Genomic DNA, 19,458 nt, shown 5'->3' with positions numbered 1-19,458 from the left:
TTTCGTTCTAATCACTTCATAATTTGATTCATTGTAAACAAAAAATTACTTTATTTATAATTGCAATGTTCTTTTTATGGGAAATTGCCTCTTCACCAGAGCTAACTGAATGTGTTTATTTTCCCCTTTCTTACCTTTTAGGGGGGGGGGAGTTATCCACACGAATCAAAGCTCTGATTTTTAGTGGATTTCTCAATTGTTTAAAAATTCTACTTGCACTTAACTTAATTTATGGTAATATTATGATTATAATATCTTGTATCCTTTAATTTGATCTCTTATCGACATTCTATATTATTCTAATTACATATAAGTTTATTGTATTTGTTATTTTATTTGTTTTATTGTAAATTTCATTGGTATTGATTTCATGTAAGCAGTTTCATGATTTGATTGAGTTATGGAAATACAATTAATTGAATTGAATTGAATTAAATTAAATTGATAACAATAATTGTCGCTTCTCATTCTGGGACGCAGTTTCTTTGAAAGCTTAACTTTAATTTACCAACATCTTAAGACATTTTGGAATTTGTCATCAGATTTTTATTAAAATATCAATTATCTTCATCCTTATCGTCATCATCATCATCATTGTCACCATCATCATCATCATCATCATCTCGTCGTCTTCGTCACCATCATATTCATCATTATGATCATGATCATCATTAATATCATCCCTTTTTTTCCCCTCAGATGTACTGTGTCAGATGTATTGCCCCCATGGCTTCGTTTTGGACACGAATGGACGCCCTACCTGCAATTGCAGCCAGCAAACTGGTACATATAATTAATTTCATTTATCTATTTTACCTAATATGCATAAAAACCTTTCAGTTTTCAAATGATCAACATAAAAACAAAACGACTTAAAGATATATATATATATATATAGATAGATATATATACATGTTGAGCAGCTTGATACAAGTAGAAACAAGAAGTAACAAAGTTGAAAAGAAACACATTTTACACTACAAACGAAACATTTTTTAGAAGTGAATGGATTATCAAAAGTTAACAGTATTGAATAAGTACATATAAAAAGAGATTCAAAGTGGAAAGTACCGCAGTTGTTCCGATTTTTCTATTTTTGTTAATCCTGAATATATTTTATCGTAATTATTCCAGAGATCCACGAAGGCGAATGTCCAGTATCTGACATGATCGGCATCTGCGCAGAAACATGTGCACATGACGGTAACTGTTCGACCAATCAGAAGTGCTGTTCAAATGGATGTGGTCACGATTGTAAAGATGCTGTCTTTCCAGGTATGACGTCATAATAACGGGTCGATGTACCCTTTATATCTCCAAGAGCGTATAAAACAAAGGAATAACGAATAATCATATCCGATTGATACAAGTCTGAAATAAAAAACAATTACACACATACACACGGAAATTTGGTGGCACGAGTAATCATCGCAAATAAGCATATATTAAACAAGTATTAGAAGAAGGAGGCAAGGTGGTAGAAGGGATAAAGTAGAAACTCAATTTATTATATCAGAGACATCCTTGTAACACTCACTGAACCGACAATAGACTCAACACAGCATTACTCTTATCCACGAACGGCTCATATTTAATTGGTTATTTATAGGTCACTGTCATAATGACTAGGAACTAGAGCATAATTTCCCTATGTCAATTCCCTCTGTCGATTCAAAGCTTGATTTTGCCAATTTACACAACTTATGAATATCCTTTAAATCAAATGACATTAATGAAACGATGCACCGACATGCTCCAGCGGGGTTAAGTAAAGGGTTAGTCAGTTAGGTTCAGGGGTAAGGTAATATTTAGGGTTAAAATAGAGTTTGGATAAGAGTTAGGGTAAGGACTAGGGTTGGGGCTAGGGTTAGGGTAAGGTTATGGTTATGTTAAGGGTAGGCCTAAGGGTAAGGTATAGTGTTTTGGTTAGGGTTGACATGATTGAAGTTAAGAATTACATGTATGTATGATTCATAATATCACCTCGGGACATTTTTCGCCATGACATGTGTCGTAAACACGAGCGCAACAACTTTTTTTCCGTAAGATTGATTCAAGGGCAATTTCAATACCCTGTTGTTTGTCCCATAAAAACCATGTTCTGATTTTTATGTCATAGTAATTATTCGCACAATTCAAAAGGTAACATACAAGCCAATGATATTGCCTTTAGAGCGATTTTTCGAAAGTAGTTTGGATCGTGTTCGTACAACCTAATGAAATATCCACGTCAATCAATTATCTTAAACTCTTAGAAAAACAAGGACAATGCCCAGCTCTTCAAGATGGTGGTTTCGGCACCTGTGTCGCGGAGTGTCAGCACGACACACAATGTTCTGGGTCGAAAAAGTGCTGCCACAACGGTTGCGGTCAAGTCTGTGTGGATCCCACAAATAGTTCTCCGTGTAAGTTGATTTTTTTATAAATTAAACTGCAATTTTTGCAAGCGGCGTTTACAAATTAGGAACTTGGGGCACGTGCCTCCTGAACATATTTATGTTGCCCCTGCGAGAACTTAGAAAAAAGCCCACCCCATGATATAATAATGATCGTTTAATATTGGCAGCGTAATGAGTCTCTAATTATAGCATTATTATGGCAGGTTTCAATACTTTAAAACGCTACTTTCTTTGTCACCTTGTCGTCACGCTCCCTCTAAAAAAAGACACAACTGTTTTTCCTGATGATCCTCAAGAGGACTCCCCTGAACCCAACCCCCCCCCCCATAGTGAAAAAGAATATTGTCTATGCTTGACGATGCTAGCTTTTGCTCTACATTGGATTTATTTTTGCTGCAAAATTAAAAATTAACAAAGAACATTTTACTAGCCACAGACTGAATTCAAAATCAAAGATCGTATAGTCAAATGAATTATAAAACCATCCATCTGCGGGTATTCGCGTGATTGTATAAAAGAAACACATATTCATTTTTCTGACATTCGAGGTTATCTGCAGGCATTTTGCAAGCAATTTTCACTTTCTATCTTGCGATTTTTTTTGCTTTAATGTGCTAATAAAAATATTTCTCGCAGATAGGGGGCAGTAATTCAAGCGTAAGACCATCTTAAGAAACGAGCAAAGATTGAAGGAATAATGTTCCACTTTCGTTCTTTTTTTCATTTTTTAATTTGTCATTATAGCATACCGCCCTGGAACCTGCCCTGTCGGACTCCTGGCAAATGGAACGATGGGTGTGTGCGCAGACTTCTGTGAAACCGACCTCGATTGTCCCACTCATCACAAGTGCTGTTCCAATGGGTGCGGCCATGTTTGCATGGCGGCGGATTCACTCCAAGGTAGTCAATGAGTAGTATATATGAAGTGATAGATTATTTTTGTTATTTAATCTGGAACTGAAATTGAAAATATTAAGCGAATATATTTTCTGTACGCGTATACTCAATAACATTATTACTACATCAAGTAGTTTAAGGAACCCGTTCCGGCTGATAACTCGTGATTCAAACTTTTCAAAATATACCGCTATTTGTATCATTTCTTTAAATGCTATCTATTTATTTAAAAACATACATTGGGAGTACTGTGGTACAGAGTTTGAACACATTCGACTCTTATATGAGAGGTCCTAGGTTCGATCGTTGCCTGGTGCTTAAATACGAGGTAATTTTACCCACTTTTGTCCCACTCGACCCAGGAATATTTTAAACGAGGAGTTGGCAACGATGGGGTAATAATTATTGCGGGATCCACAGAAAGAGCAACAGGTATTCTGATACTTGGTTAAATCAGACCAAATAAGCATTGTTATACTACAGAATATGAAAAATATTTCTTTGAATTTATGTAAATGTACGGTGTATAATATTTATATTAAAAAAAAATGACTTTCGTCACCAGTTATCCATGAGGGTTCGTGTCCGGCGTCAGGGTCACCGGACGATCAGAACATTGTGGGCCTTTGCGTCGAGGCCTGCGACAATGATGGCGACTGCGATGAAAACCAAAAATGCTGCACCAATGGCTGCGGTCATCTCTGCATGAGAACTGAATCAAGTTAGTGATATCTAATTAACCCTTGTTGTACTGGTGCGTTATTTCGATTGCGTCATTACCTGAGCTAATCCAGCTCGTGGAGGACATTATTGTAGATGTTTAAAAGAAGATGTGCACATTTTACATTCACTTTTTGTATAATATTATTCTCCCATGGTCATCATAAGCTGAGTCACTTGTTGACGCAGTTCTGCGTCTAGTTCTGCGTCAGGCAAATAACGCAACGTGTGTAGCGCCGGAATATCATTCATGGGGTAGTAATCATTAGTAGTATACAAATGTTTAATTCAATTCGAAAGGGTTCATGCTGGGATTAACAGCAAACAATACATAACCAGACAAGCCGATGTTTTATACGTACTCATTACCTTGCGTTTATTTTGCCACCAGTGTTTCTTCCGTCACCGCTTTATTGTAGAAATATAATCCTAATAATTCAATTCAAACGTCATTGCAGTCGTCACGTCAATGAAAACGACTTGATCTTTGTTTATTTTGCCCTTAGCGCCATGTCCACAAGTGATGTGCATGATGTGGTGTCCTTATGGATTCAAACAGGATTCTGATGGGTGCAATTTATGTGAATGCGCTAACCAAACAGGTGAGGGAATTATGTACTCTGTAACGCTGTTGATGGTGTTGATGATAATGGCGGTGGTCGAGATAATGATGATGATGATGTTGATAGTGATGATTATGGTAGTGGTGATAATGGTAATAACAACGGTGGTGTTGATGATGATGGTGACTATGGTGATATTGATAGTACTATTCAATACATTAATGTTAATGTTAATGGTGATGATAGTGGTCATGATGTTGATAAAGACGACGACGACGATGATGAAGAGTAAGAGAATGACGACGATTGCAACGATGATAATGATAATTGATAGTGGAAAATAAGAAGATTTTTTTTCTTTCTTCCATCTCCCCTCAAAAAAATCATTGCACTTTAATTCTGGTAGCATAATACACGGTTTCAAATCTTGGAAGAAGGGTAATAACTACAGTGTACATTTGCACCGTTCAGTTAGAATGTAGTAGGCACATCTTCCTGTAAGGTAATCATGTACCCATAGGTGACGAGCGGCAAATGTGGATTAATGCCTCGCCAAATGACGCTAGCTTTGGGCTTAGGTTCGACCCCTCGACTCTTAGATTGAGAGCCAGGTGAATGAACCACTTTATCACGGCAAGTTATATAGTATTTTTCAACTTATTTTGGCGTTTTAATGATCTTCCTTAAAGTAATCCACGAAGGGGAATGTCCGGTCGTAGCAGAAGGCATGATGGGTATTTGTATGACAACATGTGACCACGATGGTTCCTGTTCGGCCAATCAGAAATGTTGCTCTAATGGATGCGGACACTCATGCCAAGATGCTGTGATACCTGGTAAGCTATCTGGACATAGGAACCTCTTTTGTACATAGTGTATATGTATATACGTTCCTTGAAAGGTACATGTATGAACATCAGTTTGCATAAGGACTTAGTAACAGTTTTGTTTTAATTGCATTCAGTGTGAAATAATGAAAGATTTACTCTGGGCTAACCTAGATTAGCATGTTACCATTTGTAAGCTCCAGTTATCAAATAATATGTATGTATATTGTATTGACAATAAATTAATGGATGTACATATTAGTGAATTGGTAACTAATTCAAACTCGGATGCAAACCCTTTTCGGAAAAGTAGGCATTATTTAACCAGTAATAGAGGCATGCTTCTAAGAAAATCCACTAACTAAATGTAGCAAAGATAATGTAATTAATTAGTTAATTGCTAACTATGTTTTACATACAATAGGGGACAACGGGTGAAGTAGGACATCAATCATGATGCCAAGCTTTTTACTCTACAATTTTGTAGATTATTGTAACCTCTCATTTCTGTATATAAATGTAATACCAATACTAGGCTACACTCCATATAAGACCCCATCCCTACTTTTTTCCTTTTAAGTAATTAATCATTTAAAAATAAGTCTTGAACTGGGAGAATTGGGGACTATATATAGGGATGAACTGGTACAGTGAGTGAAAAAAGGGAAGAAATTCTATTTAAAAAAATGCCAACATTACAATTTGTACAGGTGAATATTCCAAAATAAATGCCCGAGATATCAAAGGTAATAAAATCACTTTATATTAGGAAACTGTTGCAGTCACTTACTCAGTTTGTTTTGAACTGAATTAAAGTGAGTTCCATAGTTTGTCTAGGACTTCGTTGCGTGTAGAACCTACTCTGCCTTTATGCATTCACATGATTTGCTGCTTCATATTTGACAGTTTCATAGTTACGAGAAAAATAGCATATTCATTTCCTTGGTTTATTTTTGGCATAGATGCCAGCAAAGCAGGTTCCTGTCCGTCCACTCTTTCGTCGGATACGGTTGGAATCTGCTCTGATTTATGCTCTAGTGACACTGATTGTAGTGAAACATACAAGTGCTGCTCGAATGGATGCGGTCACCTCTGTCTTGCACCAGTGACCTACCCAGGTGTGTTCCCGCCATAGTCATTTTAGTTATCTATTCGTTAAATGTTTCTATTTGTCTCATTACCCAACACTCTTAAAGATATTGGTAAGATAATGTTCAGCATGAGCTTAATTATGTATCCAACCAACTATTTCTTCCCGTTTCTTAACTTAAAGCCTCGGTCACAAATGCCATTACGAACTGCTACGAACGCCGTACAAACGCCGTTCAAACGATTTTCAGACAATGGAAATTCGGGAAGACAATGGAAAAACAGGGAGATTCGTACGAAATGATCGTTCGTACGAACCTTTGTGACCGTAGCATATTAAAGGCCCACTGCACTACTGGTAGCTACTTGCGCCCTCTATATAACAAACAATGCCTAATCGGTGACCATTGGTCCCCCATGATCCTCTTTTTCTTATGTTAACTGAGAGCTGAGTTGATGAGATAACCACCTGTCCCGTGACCTTGCAGAGCGGTCTAATCCCTCCTGTAAACTACGGCAGATAAGCTTTAAACTTGAGTCATATATTGTGTAATTAGGTAACAACGAAGAATAATGTCTTCAGAATGGGCAAAATTTTAAATAAATTCGTTTTTAAAATGTCAAACATTAAAGGCCCACTGCACTACTTGTAGCTACTTGCGCCCTCTATATAACAAACAATGCCTAATCGGTGACCTGAGAGCTGAGTTGATGAGATAACCATCTGTCCAGTGACCTTGCAGGGCTCTCTGATCCCTCCTGTAAACTATGGCAGATAAGCTTTAAGATTAACGCACGCTTTAAGTTGTTGTTATGTATCACTTTGGAAACATTTTCATTTTCTGTCATGAAATAATTATTGTTACCAATCTTACACAATACTCCATTGAAAGAATGAAGTAAAAGTCAACAAATTGAAAGTAAGTCATGACATGACAAATCAGCAATAATGTTTGCCAAACTTCCTGATGACGTTAATCTAACGTTCATGTACGTCCGAAGTTTTGTGTACCATGGGAAAGCAAAAGTAATAATAATAATAATAATAGCTCACATTTATAATGCTCCTAATACTTTGTTTCTATGCGCGGAACATATTATTACTACCCCTTCTAATCATGCTGTCAATGCTGACGTCATTTTTATAAATAGTTCACACGGGATCTTGCCCAGTTGGCGACTTGCCGAATGGTGCATCAGGGATCTGCTCAGAAATGTGTTCTCATGACGGGCAATGTGGACCGCATCAGAAGTGCTGTTCCAATGGTTGCGGCCACACTTGTATCACTGCTACTGACGTGTCCGGTTAGTAGTTTTGTTTTCACAGACTTCAAAAGTTAAGACGATACGCATTTTAGGTTTCTAAAATATTACACAATGAATGATTAACATGCAATTAAACACAATCAAGGAAATAATATAAAAAAGGTCAATTAAAAAAAATAAAAAAATTGGAGTAATTGAAAACAACATATTTTATTAAACTGTGGTTAATAGCAATACAATGATAATCATTGAGTTCATTAATTGTCAACGTGATGCCTATAGCCTGGAAAGCGTTTAGGGGAAGTAATTTTTTATAAAGAATTTTTTAAATATGTATTTTTTTCAGATAAATATTTTAAATATGAATAGTCGTTTGTTTGTTTTGCTTGTTTTTTTTAATACTGACAGTATACCATCATATTTCCGACCTTATGACTAAACTTGCAGTTTTTTTAATTACTGTTCAAATAACCAATATGCTTTTCGAAAATGATTAATAACAGTGTTAAACAAGATATAATATTCTTCCATCGGTATTGATAGATGAGTGCCCTGACGCCATTTGCCAGCTACATGTATTCTGCGAACATGGTTTCAAGAGGGACGAAAGTGGTTGCGAGATCTGCTCCTGCGAGACACCAGTAGGCCTTCACGCCGGCACTTGCCCGGTAGGTCTACTGCCTGAGGGTGTGGTCGGAACCTGTGATGAGAGCTGCATGGAGGATGACGACTGTTCAGAGACACAGAAGTGCTGCTCCAACGGCTGCGGGCACGCCTGTGTCGATGTGACAACGTCACGTAACGCAACTGGTAGGTTCAGAGGAAACGCCCCGCTCAAAACGTGAGGCGACTTTCTTCTTCTTTTTCTTCTTCTAAAGTAAATCTTCAGAGGGCTATATAGCCTATCACGAAGATGAACTAAACATTGCAGGCGGTGAGAGGAAGATAAATGAAGTTTAATGGGATAACGGCATTAAAGATGCCTCAAAAGTAGTCCTTGGATGTTCTCTAGACCTTTAACAAAATGCTCTTATTTTTATCGAATTTGTAGACATTTTGGGGGCTCTTTTATGACTTTCGGGGGCTCTTTTTAGTATTTCGGGGGCTAATTTGCTCCAAGCCCCCCTTTTTTTTCCTTCACTGTTCTCTGAAAAGATATTTCTCTCAGGCTTTCAGTGAAAACAAATTTTAGTGATTATCTGTCTGCAGATATGTTGATAAAATTGTGTAAAACATCGCCTTCTTTGCAAAATGACGTTCCGCTCATGAGTAAGTCATTTAGAAGAAAAGGTGCCTGAATACATAAATGGTGGAGTCATTTGACCTACCAAACTTGCGGACCTTATGTAATACTATTACCCCCAACGCTCGGACCAATGCTTTTTATCTCAGTCTTAACAATGGTTGCGTAGGAGATTGACCAGAGACCGAAAATAGCCCCCTCCCCCACCCCCGAATTGGCCTAGGTCGGTTTGAAGTCGACAAAATGCCACTTGTGCACTAGCTCCTTAAATGTGATTCCGTGGATTCCGTTCATTAATTTAATGCAAAGGAAAGACCTGTTAATCGCGTTTAAGGAAAACATATTTAGGCCTATCAGGCGAAGTAGAGACGCATTGAGTATTTCCTTTGTATTTAATTGTAGTATAATCGAAGGAATCACACTTTAGGCGCCAGGTGCGAAAGGGCACGAGCTCCTTTAAAAACTGTCAATTTTACATGACTCGACAACTAAACGCATCTGTTATTTACTTCTTGTCCTCTTTATAAAAGGAACGTCCCTGGTAACTGTTTTGGTAATGACATGTACATGACCCCATTCGATAACGATGTCAAGTATTGTTCAACATATGAATTTCTCTCTTGAACTTTGAACTTTGACAGACCTCTGTCCGCTCATGATGTGCTTAATGTGGTGTGAACACGGCAACCAGAAGGACCAGAATGGATGCGATACATGTGAATGCAACCAACATCCGGGTAAAATATTGAATTACTTTTCTTCTTTTATTGTGTAAAAAACCCATAAAAAATGATTAAAAAGAGTTTTCCCTTTTCTTTTCTACTTCACTATATTTCTAACTGTACCCTCATTTCCTGACAGAGAATGATCATGAATTTGCAGGCATCATATAGTTTGTGCTTCCTATACTATTCAGTGCATCCCGGAAAAAACGAAACCGAGACTTATCGATGTGTCTTCATAACTTAATCACAATTATAATTAATAAATGACACATATTTGTAAAGCTTCGATCCTCTTCTTTCATTTCATGCAACTCACATGATGCATAGTTCATGCATTTGGGATTAAAATCAACTTGAAGAGAGGAAACCAAAAAGTCATTTGGCGGGCGGTATCTAAATTTCAAGGAGAAAATCACATTTCTAGAAAGTTCATTTTCCCCCTTTCATATGACACGTTAATCAGGAAAAATGAACCAGGAATAACAAAGTTCTGTTTGTTTAAAGTGATGCTTGCATTTTCATAATTTGATTAAACAAATTCGTTTTCACTGGCTGCCTGCAGTAGCAACAAACAGAGTCGACAAAAGACTTAACTCCGTTCCGCTGACGATCAGCCATACTATCACGTCTTTCGTCCATGATTTTGTTTTGTTTTTCTTTTCCAATCAGTGCCGTCATGTCCAGATGTATTATGTGCATTGTATTGTCCCTATGGTAACCAGCTAGATGAAGGTGGATGCCCCATGTGTGCCTGCAACGAAAAACTGGGTAAGATAAAGTTCACTTTCAACTTTCGAGCTACTTTTTTAATTTTCTTGTCTCGACATACAGAAACAACGATTTCACAATCAATAACAAACTACTAAAAGACAGTACAGTAACACCTGCTGCTGATTCCTTTTTATTGTTTCTCTTTTATTATATTTTTGGTGGTTAGGTCAGGGTTGCTTTTAGATCTAGATGCTGTTTTGTAACGATGCGGATTCACTCAATTTGAAGTGCCTATACATAATTGATTACGACATTTAAAAATTCACAGCTTTATCTTTTATCCTCCGATTTCATTTAAAATGTCACCATCCTGCTTTGAGTTTGCTTTGTTTTTGTGTAGTTGTCTATTAAAGTTGGATTTTCCCTTTAAATATTTTTTTTTATAATTTCAGAGGACTGCCCCGAAGTGATGTGTATGTTGTACTGTGAACACGGCTACGAGAGACACCCGTCCGGCTGTGAGATCTGTACATGTAGCCAGCCCCCCGGTAAGATCCACTCTTTATATCCCACACAAAATAAGTTCCTTGAGCCATATTTTATTTATCATTTGATAGAGATATACCAAAAGTTTCCAAATTATTGAACTGTTTCCAGTGCAGCTTTAAAATGTATCGTTGTTTAAAGGTACATTTGCAGGCCAACAAAATTAAAAGTTAAATTCCACCGGCATTTGAAAGATAATACTTGTTTAGAACACCCCTAAAAAAAAGGGCTTAAAATGTCTTTTCGTGGGACCTTAGTTGTCGAATCGAAATTAGTGATCGCGGTCGTTTAATTAAGTAATCTGATTTTTTAGACCCTTGTACCGAATGGTCGTACGTTTCGTGCTACGCAAAGATTCAATCCGTTTAATTTCGGTCACTTCAAGAAGTGGGTTATTGATTTAGACAAATGCTAATGTATCCTTTACAGCTCATTGTATGAATGTTATTACCAAAGAAAAAAAAAAGGAATCAGTCAGTAACTCAATAGTGCCTGATTTGAAAAGAATCGGGTTAGAGGAAGGGACCTAGATTGGAGTACAAGCTCTACGTGCAAAACAAAACGAATTGGATTTCGGGAAATTAGAAGAAGAAGAGGAATTCAAAACGCGAACAAGAACAAGGCATTGACGAAAGTTTTCAATGCAATTACTTACCCGAGAATAGTAGTCGAAGCTTTGAGTGTAGTTTTCCAACTCTATAGTTGTCCCAGGGTTATTTGTCTCGGAAGCTTTTGTCCTAGGGGTAATAAAAATTAGTTGCTCGGGGTATTTATATTGAGGGGTGCTAGTCAAGTCCTTTAATCGCTTAAAACAACGCGATGACACTTCCATATAGATAAATCAGTTCTGAAATGAATTCATGCACAATGAATACATACAAAATAGCTTTAGAAACTTGTCATTTAACATTGTTTAAAATCTAATGTTCGTGTTCATATTCCTTTAGAATAGCTTTAGAAACATGTCATTTAACATTGTTTAAAATCGAATATTCTTGTTCATATTCTTTTCTTTTTTTTAAATCTCAGTAATCAGACCCGGTGTTTGTCCTGCGCCCATCTCCCCGGACCGGAGATCGCTACAGACCAATATGTGTGATAATGATGAAGAATGCCCGATCTTGCAGAAGTGTTGTTCCGATGGGCAATTCTACGGATGCGTAGAAGCAGTGGATGTGCCTCCGAGTAAGCATGGCTAAGTTGTAAAATGTGGGGACTTTTTGAAAGTGAAAAGAGGAATCTAAACAAAGTATCGTCTGCCGAGAGCAAGATGGTCTTAACTTGCATTCTTGCATTCAAATACTGAGTTAATGTCCTTCGAGTTCTCAGCCAACAACAAAGGGTTAACAAAGTCGGAATTATCTTTGGCAGGAGAGTGGAGGTTGGACAGTGACCCATTAAGATTACATTTGAATGGATTATAACTACAATAGGTTAGCGGAAAAGCATTCGACCTTTTCCACTTGTATAAATAATGATAATAATAATAATTACATTTATAGGGCGCTTTATACAGACGTTTCTAAAAAAATGAATGCATCCACACTTTTTAGATGTTAAGGATTCAATTACACTGACTGAATGCCACACGTTTTGAGATTTTTCTATTCTTTCCTCCCCTTTCTTTCCCCCCCCCCCCCCTTTAAAAAAAAATGAATTAAAAAAATATATCACTTTTGTATCCATTTATACGCAGTGTGCCCTGAAATAATGTGCATGCAATACTGTCCTCATGGTTTCAAGAAGGGAAGGAATGGATGTGACGTCTGCGAATGCAACAGCCAATCAGGTGAGTCGTAAGATATAAGTTTTCTTTTAAATCTTTTAAATTCTATTAAATCTCGACAAAGGGTAGCTCTGACACGTGTTTCGGCGACAATTGCTCGGGCTTTGTTTGCTCAGAAATATGGAGAGTTAGGGTTAAAGTTACAATTACTTTTTACGTTTAGGTTTTAGGATTGTGAATATGGTTAGCGATATATAGTCATATGGGGTGTTGCAAGAAATTTGCAATCAATTGCAAATCCTCAAAATCAAGCGTAAGTCTTTCGATTGATTGCAAATTTGCAATTGATCGCAACTCAACTTTCTTGCAACGCCCCATTAGTAAGCTAGAGAGAGAGTGAGAGGGGGAGAATAAAAGCTAGATCTAGTTAACTTGATTTAACATTTAGGAGGCTAGTGGGGAGTTGCAATTAATCGCAACTTTCCTGCAACGCCCATACTGTTTGATTTTATTCATTCTATGCTTTGAGTGTTTTTTAATATTTATTTTGTGGGGGAAAAGATGCACATTTGACTGGTACTTATTCAAAATTGAATCGCAAAAGATCGCGTGAGCTTTTTATCTTATTTTTCAAAGTAACAAAAGACACAATAACAGAAAGTTTAAAGAAAGCGACGTAAGGGCAAATTAAATTTTACTTATGTATTTCATTTTGACAGCCATCCACGAAGGAGTGTGCCCTATTTTGATGGGTGGTATGTTTGGAACCTGCAACGATGCTTGCGAACATGACGGGAACTGTTTGACCAATCAGAAGTGCTGTTCCAACGGCTGTGGGCACACTTGCGTCGACGCTATCCAACCAGGTTAGTTTTTACTTTTGAGAAACCTAGCTACTGCGTTATCATTCAGATGCAGAATTATTCGGCATTTATTAAACATCAAATAATATGGCATTTGAAATATGATACATTTCGGTAGTCCGAAGAATAATGATAATCATGTCAACTCATATAAAATGGATAACATAAAACAGCGTAAACATTAACATCAACATCATGAATGCAAAGGAGATGAACCTTGTAGATGAGTTTGTAACCAAAAAAATGTTTTTAATACAGGAGACATTAAACCGGGGAGTTGTCCAAGGTTAGAAAACGCTGGTGGCGCTCTTGGTCGTTGCGAGGATCACTGTGTAGATGATACGTCCTGTTCATCGACCTCGAAATGCTGCTCAAACGGATGTGGACGCTCGTGTTTCGAGCCGGACCCTACAGGTGAGATATATATATATATATATATATATATATATCTATGATTATAGTGGCTAATTATGTAGCGCCGGTGTACCCACGGGCCTGTACTGTCTATGCTGTTTACACACGCACACACGCGTATTGAAGAATGTTTACCAAAATGTGACAGAGCAACAGAAACATTTGGAATTAATAGCAGAACAATACAATACATAATGAGTAATAACAAGCAGACTGAAAGAAAAAGATTTTAACTGAGTAATAATAGTAGATGTCCTTCTTAAATGGGGAGGGGGGGGGGGAGGGCTGTTGATAGTAATAACAAGCCATAATATACACAATTATATGTTTTAAGATCTGTTCATAATATGACAAAGTAAAGTGTGATGGTTTATATTCGAACGAGACTTTTGCCTCTTTAATTCATTTGTGTTTTCACTATCACAGTGATAACTCGACCAGGGACGTGTCCTACCGGTGCGTTGTCCAATGGGACGATGGGGGCGTGTTACGAGGGTTGCTATGACGACGGAGACTGCTCCACCAACCAGAAGTGTTGCTCAAATGGGTGTGGTCATGCCTGCGTCACTGTAGTTGTAGACGAACCAAGTATGTACCAAATAATTTTGACTTAAAATATAGGCATGTTTTGAAAAAAACAAAAAACAAATATGTATTTGAATTTATTGATTCACCAGTCATACAACAAAAATTCCTTTTCCAATGGTCAAACAATAAACGCAGCGGTGATTCTTATGTAGGACAAGATTAAGAAAATAAGAAAGTATCAAAAGGTCCAAGAGACCGAAATCACACGAGACCGCCACCCCACTTGACCGACAGAAGAAAGAAATGCTTTGGAGAAGAAAAAATGTCGGTCTCGTGTCTAAGCTAATGAACCCCCGGAAATAGGCTAGAAGGCCCACGAGATCGACAATTTCGGTCCATAGGCTGTCAGTATCATGAGTTCGTGACCCATATTACCATCCGTATCAGGAAAATTACCCTGGACAATCACCCCCTGGAAAATTACCCCCTGAAAAACCTACTCCCCCCAAGACATTAACCCCTCGGTAAACTACCCCCAGAAAATTACCCCACAAGGACAACCACCCCCGAGGACAATTACCCCGGTAAAATTACCCCCTACGACAATTACCCCCTGTCTCTGAAAATTCGCCCCTAGAACCATTATCCCTACTTCCAGGACAACAAAAGGACAACCACCCCGAGGACAATTACCCCCCCCCCCCCCCTGGAAAATTACCCCTATTCATTGCACTTTTGTGTTCTTTTGCAGGTCCTTGTCCTGATATGCTCTGTGACATGTTCTGCGAATTTGGCTTTGTGAGGGATGGAAACGGTTGTGACACATGCATCTGTAACGAGAAGCCTGGTAATTGTTTCTTGATTCATAAAATATCACTTTCAGAAGAGTTGAACTCTAGGCCAGTTTCCGTACCATATTGTCTCGTGTAACTGGTATTTGTAATGTTCGCCTGATTTAGTTCTAGGCTGTTGAAATCACCCTGAATATTGATTTGTTGCAAGTCTTTAGGATCATGTTATATGTTATCGAGTTGTAGTACGTTTCTTTCTACTTCTCACAAATTTAAACTCTTACTTTTCCAAAGAAAGCAACAGCAAAACCAGACCGACTACGGACCGAACACACCGACGCACACACGCACACGCACGCACACACACACACACGCACGCACGCAAACACACGCACGAACGCACGCACACACCAACATAATAAAAATAAACAGTACCCCTATTATGCCGAAAAAGAATCTGTCGGTTTGGTGGCTGTGTTGTACAAAGCACTGCCTATTCTATAAGGGAGTTTACAGATAGCGCATGGTACAAATGAACCCAAATATCCACAGATCTTTTACACATGGAGAAGTTCCACTTTGAGAATCTTAGAATAATAACTGCCAAAGTCCTAGATGTGCTTCATGAATACCTTTTGTTTGACCTCTTGAAAAGAATACTTCCACCCGCGTATCATAGAATGTACCGTTGGTGCATGCATAAATGAATAATGTTACATAACTTTCATGAGCGCATATCCAGTATTCATCTCTGTGGGTTTTACCATTTTGGTACACATGACCTTAAGCTGCCCATGCGCAGATTGTATCTGTAAACTCCCTTATTGTGTCGATCTGCACGTATGGCAAACGAGCAACCGTGCCAATAGACCCGTTTACAAACACTTTCACATGTATGGATGTTTCTTTCCTGGGGGCCTAGTGACGAGCAGACGAGGTATTCCATTAACCTGTCATTAGTGCATGAACTACAATACTTGGAATCCAGTCTGCATACATTATTTGTTGCTTTGTCTGGAAATTCTTCAGGTTGTCAAGAGCAACCTTTGGTTGAAAATTATGCATACAATTTGAATTCTCGCTACCCCAAATAGCGATTCTGCCGAGATCCGGGGAAAATCCTGAAAACGCGCATTGCATTATGGGATAGCTTTTCGACATTACAGCTTCCTGTGCAGGCGTTCGTGATCACAACCCTCTCTTTCACGGTAGAGTTTAACGGCCTTTTGTGCTAAAGTCACTAATTCTGCCCGAAGCTTTCCATTGCATATTATAATCTGTACAAATTACACTGATTGGCATCGATTTTAGCGTGCGTGAAAACTCTGCACAGCGAACACAGGCGCTAGCGCCAGCGGGATGGGACTCTATACCGGAAGTTGTAGTGACGACCCGAGAGAGTGAAAATTACCTCGTCTCGCGAATTTCGAGATTTTCGTACCTATTTAGGGTAGCGAGAATTGTGTTAGTAAATCGGTCTTTTGGCACTGGTGGCAAATAAAAGGAGCACGGAAAGAAATCAGACCCGATATGTCAATTCTCAACATATTAACCTTTACATTAGTGGTCTATATTTTTTATTTTTACAGCGGTTCATCTTGGAAGTTGTCCAACCGATGGATATGATGGAGTCGGAGTATGTATGGACGAATGCTACAATGATGACGACTGCTCAGCCAATCAGAAGTGTTGTTCCAACAACTGCGGTCACATGTGTCTGGAAGCTGTTCATGCTCCAGGTACAGGGAAAGCCCATTGATCACATCACAAGAGTCATTTCGATTGCGTTATTATCTGCGCTAATTAGTTCCGTGAAGGAAATAATGGCCATTTATATACAGAGCATATTATCTGTGACGCAGTAACGCTCATGGCGCTTAGACATAATTATAGTAACCTGGCTATAGCCGAACCGTTAAAGTAACGAGCGCTTAAGTATATCAGGTACCCATTTATACCCGGATGGAGAGTGGCAAATGTAGATTAACGTCTTGCAAAAGGACGTTAGTGCCGAGTTGAGATTAGAACCACGTACCTTGTTATCTACAGTCCCTTGACTTAGCCTATCCACTAGACCACAGACCACGAATAATGCTCCCGTAAATCTAAGCAACATTTTATTTTTTTCTGTTCATTTTGCAATCGACTTTCATGGGATGTCACTTTCAATTGGCGTGCCAAAGACCACAAAGGTCGCTGACGCTTTTCTACGTTATCGAAATGACACCTTGTGTGCAACAGAAATGAAGTTTAACGTTCACGGATAGCTTAGGCCGCATATACTACACCCCAAATATCTTAATACGATCTGACTAACTTGGTAAGATAGCGATGTTCCGACTGTGGGGTGTAAAATAGATCTTCTTGGCTTTGGGTGTAATGTAGGCAAATGAAAAGCATTTTTGTTTTCCAGACAACATGCACATTGGTATCTGGAAAATAATGGATTAAAATTTCGCCACAAAAGAAATTTGAGCATCTGAAAATGATGGGAATTAGATAAAGACATGTATTTCCCTTTATCATGTTAATATAAGTCATAAAATCGTTACAACTGCATAAAAAGCGTTTGATTGCATATGATATGTATACGTATGAAATGTTTTTGTTTAAAAAAAGTTAATTAAGAATAGAACAGATTTTAATACAGTAAAAGATAAATGAATTTAAATGTGTGGAAATCGAGTCCGTGTGCACCCTATACGCATGTTTTTGTGTTATCACTTATTCTCTTTATTCTTATTAACCGTATACCTAGTTGTTATTTTCGGGTGTAATTTCATAAATTCCACCTATACACAACTATTTTTCCAGGTGATTGGTAGACTTTAAAAACCATTTTAATCTCCTTCTTATATCCAGTCATCCACGAAGGGAGTTGCCCTGTTGGTAATGTACCGAGAGGACTACTCGGTCTCTGCGCTGAACTCTGCACTGATGATAGCTCGTGTGCAGCCAATCAGAAATGTTGCTCAAATGGGTGCGGTCACGAATGCATAGATATGACACGTAAGTTAACCCCTACTAAGAAAGAGAGAGAGAGAGAGAGAGAAATGGAGAGTAACAGCAATAAAGAAAAGAGAGAAAATAGAGCGAGAGAGCGGGATGGGCGACAGGGAGGGGGAGTGGTAGGAAAGAGAGAGAGAGAGAGAGAGAGAGAGAGAGAGATATGATTTGATGATTTAGGGGCGGTCCAGGATTTTGTAGAAGTCGGGGCGCAACATTTTAAAGTTCTTTGGCAAGCTAAAAAAAAAACACAAAAAAATGAAAAAGGTGATTACCTCGAAAGTGGCTGTGAGCCTGCGTCTATGAATCAGGGAAGCTTTGGGCACGTTACACGCAACGCAGGCTTCAATCATCCGTCTGGGTTGGATTCGAACCCATGAGCTTTTGTTCGACAGGCACATGCTTTAACGACTGATCCAACTTGCCTCCTCATTTTAATTTGTACCTCATTTTCTAACTCCTTTATCTACAGCTGACTGTTCAGACCGTGTAATGTGTATGATGTTCTGTGAGCACGGCAATGTGAAAGATGGCGATGGCTGCGATACATGCGAATGCATTGAACCAGGTATGAATGGGACAGAACGACTCATGCCCGTTGCGGACGAGGCGTCATTATGGACTTTTAGATTTGCTCGTCGACATAGAGGACTGCTACGCGTGACGTCCGTTTAATGCAGTGGCAGTGCCTTAAAAGGACGTCACAATGCCTAAGAAGGACGTCACACGTAGCAGTCCACTATGTCGACGTGCAAATCTAAAAGTCCCTAATAATTGACGTAAGACTGCGTCAGCGACTGGCGCGCTGTCTGACGCACCATGTGATTGTCAGATCATAGGGAATTGATTGCAACGTCTTTAATTCACATATAACGTTGAATTATTGACATGTGGGTTTAATTTTCTTCAAGGACTTGATCAGCGCAGGCGCACACAATGGAACAATCGAAATGGCGCATTGTCTGCAACGGGCATAACTAGTCAATGTTTTTCAAAAACACGGCAAAGAGACCGGATGTTATTTCAAAAACCAATAGAACCATTTGGACAGAGTGTTAATGAACACATTTCATGATGATAAATAATATGTCATTAATCTATCTTGCCCAGACTTTCGCAGCGACCTGAAGAAAGATACTTCAAA

At 38.5% G+C, this 19,458-nt stretch overlaps 1 protein-coding gene across 2 annotated transcripts in view; it reads left to right on the top strand.

The window, feature by feature from the left end:
* Positions 1-19,458, top strand: part of LOC590178 (prestalk protein) — a 32,529-nt gene that overhangs the window by 4,486 nt on the left and 8,585 nt on the right. For both annotated transcript variants that reach the window (XM_030981659.1, XM_030981655.1), the window contains exons 3-24: positions 700-783; positions 1,135-1,275; positions 2,256-2,405; positions 3,144-3,299; positions 3,862-4,017; positions 4,523-4,618; positions 5,269-5,415; positions 6,369-6,524; positions 7,648-7,800; positions 8,305-8,571; positions 9,646-9,741; positions 10,399-10,497; positions 10,893-10,988; positions 12,016-12,171; positions 12,683-12,775; positions 13,432-13,578; positions 13,834-13,989; positions 14,416-14,577; positions 15,269-15,364; positions 16,898-17,047; positions 18,171-18,317; positions 18,787-18,882. In XM_030981659.1, the coding sequence (XP_030837519.1) occupies positions 700-783; positions 1,135-1,275; positions 2,256-2,405; positions 3,144-3,299; positions 3,862-4,017; positions 4,523-4,618; positions 5,269-5,415; positions 6,369-6,524; positions 7,648-7,800; positions 8,305-8,571; positions 9,646-9,741; positions 10,399-10,497; positions 10,893-10,988; positions 12,016-12,171; positions 12,683-12,775; positions 13,432-13,578; positions 13,834-13,989; positions 14,416-14,577; positions 15,269-15,364; positions 16,898-17,047; positions 18,171-18,317; positions 18,787-18,882 (3,000 nt within the window). The remainder of the gene's footprint in view (positions 1-699; positions 784-1,134; positions 1,276-2,255; positions 2,406-3,143; positions 3,300-3,861; positions 4,018-4,522; positions 4,619-5,268; positions 5,416-6,368; positions 6,525-7,647; positions 7,801-8,304; positions 8,572-9,645; positions 9,742-10,398; positions 10,498-10,892; positions 10,989-12,015; positions 12,172-12,682; positions 12,776-13,431; positions 13,579-13,833; positions 13,990-14,415; positions 14,578-15,268; positions 15,365-16,897; positions 17,048-18,170; positions 18,318-18,786; positions 18,883-19,458) is intronic.

The sequence above is a fragment of the Strongylocentrotus purpuratus genome, unplaced genomic scaffold (genome assembly GCF_000002235.5).
Source record: "Strongylocentrotus purpuratus isolate Spur 01 unplaced genomic scaffold, Spur_5.0 spur5_contig_822, whole genome shotgun sequence".
NCBI lineage: Eukaryota > Metazoa > Echinodermata > Echinoidea > Camarodonta > Strongylocentrotidae > Strongylocentrotus > Strongylocentrotus purpuratus.
This window is presented reverse-complemented; position numbering and strand designations above follow the sequence as displayed.